This window comes from Acanthisitta chloris, unplaced genomic scaffold (genome assembly GCF_000695815.1).
Source record: "Acanthisitta chloris isolate BGI_N310 unplaced genomic scaffold, ASM69581v1 scaffold1905, whole genome shotgun sequence".
NCBI classification, from domain to species: domain Eukaryota; kingdom Metazoa; phylum Chordata; class Aves; order Passeriformes; family Acanthisittidae; genus Acanthisitta; species Acanthisitta chloris.
In genome coordinates, this window is record NW_008674079.1 from 81,621 (window position 1) to 84,388 (window position 2,768).

The 2,768-nt window shown below is 41.0% G+C and overlaps 1 protein-coding gene across 1 annotated transcript; it reads right to left on the bottom strand.

The window, feature by feature from the left end:
• Nucleotides 1-1,228: 1,228 nt before the first annotated feature.
• Nucleotides 1,229-2,674, bottom strand: HMGB2 (high mobility group box 2; the record flags this gene model as incomplete). The annotated part of the gene is made up of 3 exons (XM_009075173.1): nucleotides 1,229-1,774; nucleotides 2,256-2,430; nucleotides 2,529-2,674. Coding segments are annotated over 3 exons (477 nt in total), but the record flags the coding sequence as incomplete, so codon positions are not given.
• Nucleotides 2,675-2,768: the final 94 nt, after the last annotated feature.

The window sequence follows — 2,768 nt, forward strand, 5'->3', positions numbered from 1 at the left end:
AGGAGGGAAAAACAACTCTGGGTTTCTAAGGCTCTCAAAGATTAGTACCTAACTCGGTATAAAAATGTTTGAATTGCCTTTAGTTACTTTATTTCCATACTTAGAGGAATATAGTGTTTTTGTCAAGGCTCTTGTTTTAGAAAGTGCTATGTTATCATTAACCTACCACAGTGACATTTACCACAGTTATAGTGCTGAAAACACTTTTTTATCTTACGATGTAAGATAAAGTACAGTGACGGGACACAAACTTATTTCAGAAGTTGATGGACAATAGGGAGAGAGTTTAAACAAAAAACCCTGGAAACCTGCCCTTTATAATAGTCAATTTTTTAGATATCACATGTGTTTCAGGGCTGGGCTTTCAAAGGCTAGTAAAAGCTATTTCCTGGTATTTACCTCAACAAATGAAACTTAAGCTATTTAGTTTAGCTACGGGATCTCCAATTTCCCACTTGCAAATATTGTTAGATATCTAGATTAAGACTTTTAAATTACTAAAGTAAAAAAAGCTAAAGCCAGGAAATAGTGTAACTGGTGATACTGTTACCACCACAATCAGGAACATATCAGGAGCACATGTTCTCTACAAATGCCTTCTCTCCTTTCTGCAGGAATCTATTGGCATGTGTGGAGATGACATTCCAACATTTTTCATGCTGTTCTGCAAGCTGTGTATTTTATGGGAAGCCACTAATACTGGGGCCAGGGTGAGAGGGAAGTAGGCAACATCTGGGAAGGCATGGCTCTAACCACATCTGTCTTAGAGCCAGCCTTCCTGTCCTGATACGGACAGCAGAAAAGGCTAGCGACCCTGAGCTCCGGGGGAGAAAGTTCCAAAGATTCACTCATTATCAGCTACTACACGGAAACAGAACTCTAAGACCTGTACTTCAGTAGTTTGGGGAAAGAAAACAATCCAGCAATAATTATCAGCAAGTTCAGCACTTGGAATTAGTGGGGTTTTGTCACTCACCAGGCAATATAAGCAAACGGTAGCATAAGGAAAGCATCAATCACAACTAGTGGGAGTAGTTGTGGGAGAGGAAATCGTGGTTAAAAACGTTGAGACACCTGTATAAGCTCCAGGAGTCAACACTTAAAGAGACTTGCCAGTTTTGCAGTAACAGCAACAGCCCAAGGACACTGCAAAGCACTTTCTTGCGTGGGACTCCAGCATTCCAGGAGTGCCCAACCTCTCAGAAATATCACCAATACACCAGTACTCATGTACAACATTTTATTACAAAACTTTTAGAAAAAGTAATACAATGCAACAATATTCTACAAAATATAAGATCAGCTATTAAGCTACCTCCTTTGTTTTACTTAGCTATAAAGAAACACCTGGCTATCAGTCACTGAATGTCAACAAAACCATTAAATATGCAGAAACATTCAACAACTTTTATTCTGTAAAAAAAAAAAAAAAATGAACTGTAGCAGCCCTCAGCTACTACTTACATTAAAAACAGAGGTCTCCCTACAAAGAACCACATTACCTATACACAATTCTGTACAGATTTTTATACTGAAGTTAACAATGAGCTGCACTTGAGTTCACATTCTTAGCAAAATATTGGATTTTGCGCATAAATCTTTACAGCAGGACATTCATTTATTCCTCATCCTCATCATCTTCTTCCTCTTCCTCCTCTTCTTCCTCTTCCTCCTCCTCCTCTTCTGGTTCTGCTTTCTTCTTAGATCCTGCAGGCCGACCTGGGCCCTTTTTTCCTGCATCGCTCTTGCTCTTGGCACGATATGCTGCAATATCCTGCAAGAAAAACACTGTTAAGTTGCTGGCAATGTAACTCTGAAGACAAATTTGTACTGCTTCAGTAACTCAGTAACACTGCACTGTGCAGACCAAATCCAGCATGCACAGAAAAGCAAGGTTTTCAACCCTGGGACTTTAGGCAAGAAAACGCATGATCCAGACAGTTCTAGCAGTTTATGACCACAGTGCATTTGGAGTATGACTGCGTGTTTATTTTAGCAAGCAGGTGACCTGTTTTCTGGAAGTAAAGCATCTTATTGGCAAAATCTCTAGACATGCAAAAACCCATCTAGGTTCACTGTAAGGACACCAGACACCTCCCCCTGCCACACCTCTCCACGCGTTCTGAAGCCTGACAAAGCTTGACATAAGCATTTAGAATTATGAACCACATGTGGTTTAGGTGCAAAACACAAGTCACACATTTACAGTGAGCTCTAGAGCTTTGACCATTATTAGTTTATTGTTCTTGCTGTACCTTTTCATACTTCTCCTTTAGTTTTGCAGCCTTCTGTTCATATGGCTGTTTATCTTTGGCCGACTGTTCGGACCACATTTCACCTAACTTCTTTGCTGTATCTCCGATAGACAAGCCAGGATGGTCATTTTTGATTTTTGGACGGTGTTCAGAACAGAAAAGGAAGAATGCAGATCTACAATGAGACACAGTGATCAGAATTTATTATCAAACTAGTCTAACTTTTTCCTGTTTTTCTGGAGGGATGTGGGGGGGGGTGATAGAGACACTCACGGTGGTCTTTTAGGAGCGTTTGGGTCCTTTTTCTTTCCCTTCTTCTCGCCTTTGGGAGGAACGTAGTTTTTCATCTCCCGGTCATAACGAGCTTTGTCTCCTTTAGCCATTTCTTCAAACTTTCCTTTTTCCTTGCTCGACATTGTCTGCGGACACACGGAGGGGAAAGGAGCACAGTCTGGATCAGATAAAGCGCTGCTGACCCACTAACGCCTAAGCAGCAGCTGCCGGCAGGATCCT